This window comes from Rosa chinensis, chromosome 3 (assembly GCF_002994745.2).
Source record: "Rosa chinensis cultivar Old Blush chromosome 3, RchiOBHm-V2, whole genome shotgun sequence".
Lineage (NCBI taxonomy): Eukaryota > Viridiplantae > Streptophyta > Magnoliopsida > Rosales > Rosaceae > Rosa > Rosa chinensis.
In genome coordinates, this window is record NC_037090.1 from 29,570,334 (window position 1) to 29,572,414 (window position 2,081).

Below are 2,081 nucleotides of genomic sequence, written 5' to 3' on the forward strand. Positions count from 1 at the left end.
AAGCTCTAAATGCAAGAGAAGAAAGAGTTAGACAAGTTCCTGTCTGGATGGGTGACTACGTTAGTGGAGAAGGGCTATCAGAATTACATGAGGCATTGGCCTCAGATCCCTTGAGCTTTGATGAGGCAGTAAAGAACTCTAAATGGAGACTAGTTATGGATGCTGATATGGAGGCAATAGAGAACAAAACATGGGAGTTGACTGAGTTGCCAGCAGGGGCCAAGAAGATGGGGTTAAGTGGTTTTATAAGACCAAGTTTAATGAACTTGGAGCTGTGGACAAGCATAAAACTCGATTGGTGGCGAAAGGGTATTCTCAGCAACATGGTGTGGACTACACTGAAGTATTTGCTTCAGTGGCAAGGATGGAGACGGTACGGATGGTCATTGCAATGGCAGCTCAGAGAGAATGGAAGATATACCAACTTGATGTAAAGTCGGCGTTCCTCCATGGTGAATTGAGTGAAGATGTATTTGTGGAGTAGCCGAGAGGATATGAGCAGAAAGGAAGTGAACACAAGGTCTACAAGTTGCATAAGGCCTTATATGGACTAAAGCAAGCTCCACGAGCTTGGTTTAGTCGTATTGAGGCTCATTTCATTAGAGAAGGGTTTCAAAGATGTCACAGTGAACAAACATTGTTCACCAAGTCTGGAGAAGGAGGTAAAATTCTTATTGTTAGTGTTTATGTCGATGATCTCATTTTCACTGGTGATGATGAACTTATGATGGCTGATTTTAAAAGTTCGATGATGAGGGAATTTGACATGTCTGATTAATGAGGTTTTTTCTTGGCATAGAAATGCTACAAAATTCTGATGGCATTTATATTTGTCAAAGAAAATATGCTTTAAATGTTCTGAAACGTTTGGTATGGAGAAGAGCAATGTAGTGTGCAATCCCATTGTGCCAGGTTGTAAAATGCATAGAGATGAAGACGGGGTCAGAGTTGATGAGACACTTTACAAACAAATAGTGGGGAGTCTCATGTATATCACTGCCACTAGACCTGATATGATGTTTGTTGTGAGTTTAATAAGTCGATACATGGCTAGGCCAACTGAGCTGCATATGCAGGTTGCAAAGAGAGCATTGAGATATGTAAAGGGCACAATGAATTATGGGATATTCTACATTAAGGGAGGAGCTGAAGAGCTTATGGCGTTCACAGATAGTGATTATGCTGGAGATGTGGAAGATAGGAGGAGCACTTCTGGTTATGTCTTCTTGATGGGTGCAGGAGCAGTAGCATGGTCTTCCAGAAAGCAACCTTTAGTTGCTCTCTCGACCACAGAATCAGAGTTCGTGGCAGCTGCAACTTGTGCTTGTCAGGGGGTCTGGATGAGAAGAATATTGAAGAAGTTGGGATACTCTCAAGAAGGTTGCACCATAGTGAAGTGTGATAACAGTTCAGCCATTAAGCTCTCTAAAAATCCAATCATGCATGGTCGCAGCAAGCACATTGATGTGCGTTTTCATTTTTTGAGGGATCTCACTAAAGATGGGGTTGTTGAACTTGTGCATTGTGGGACTCAAGATCAAGTGGCAGACTTGATGACTAAGCCACTGAAGTTGGATGCATTTCTGAAGTTGAGAAAGCTGCTGGGTGTTCAAGAAGTACCTGGGATAAACTAATTGCTATCTGCATTAGTTTAAGGGAGGGAATGACAGGTATAGGGACTCCTTGTAAGATTAGGATCCCTTACCATTTAGAGTTGTTTTCTGTTTCAAATAAATCCCTATTATGTAGGGAGACTTGTTTTGTGTTTTGACTCTTTCTTGCTGCACTTTACCACGTTTCAGTTAGTGTAAATCGTGGGCTGTTCTTTACATTCAGTTTGTTCATGTAAGGCTATATATTAGCCAAGGTTGTTATTTCAATAAAGAAGGTCATTCCTCCGATTGTTCTAAGTTCTTGATCTTGCATTCTTATTCTTGATCATATTTCATAACAAGCAATATTTAGTAGTTTCGATCGAGCAAAAGATATTTCTTCTTTTCTGAATTTTTATTCCTTGAAACGATGGAAGTTAACTGGGGCATTACCACGAGTCATTTTTTGTATGCGTGTGTTCATGGATA

At 40.7% G+C, this 2,081-nt stretch overlaps 1 protein-coding gene across 1 annotated transcript; it reads left to right on the forward strand.

The window, feature by feature from the left end:
• The first annotated feature begins 872 nt into the window (after positions 1–872).
• On the forward strand, positions 873–1,634 carry LOC121052302 (secreted RxLR effector protein 161-like). Its single transcript, XM_040517030.1, has one exon. The coding sequence runs from the start codon at positions 873–875 to the stop codon at positions 1,632–1,634; it is 762 nt and encodes a 253-aa protein (XP_040372964.1).
• Positions 1,635–2,081: the final 447 nt, after the last annotated feature.

Excerpts from the sequence above, each read along its gene's own strand:
- LOC121052302 (XM_040517030.1), top strand. The coding sequence starts at position 873 with ATGGAGAAGAGCAATGTAGTGTGCAATCCCATTGTGCCAGGTTGTAAA.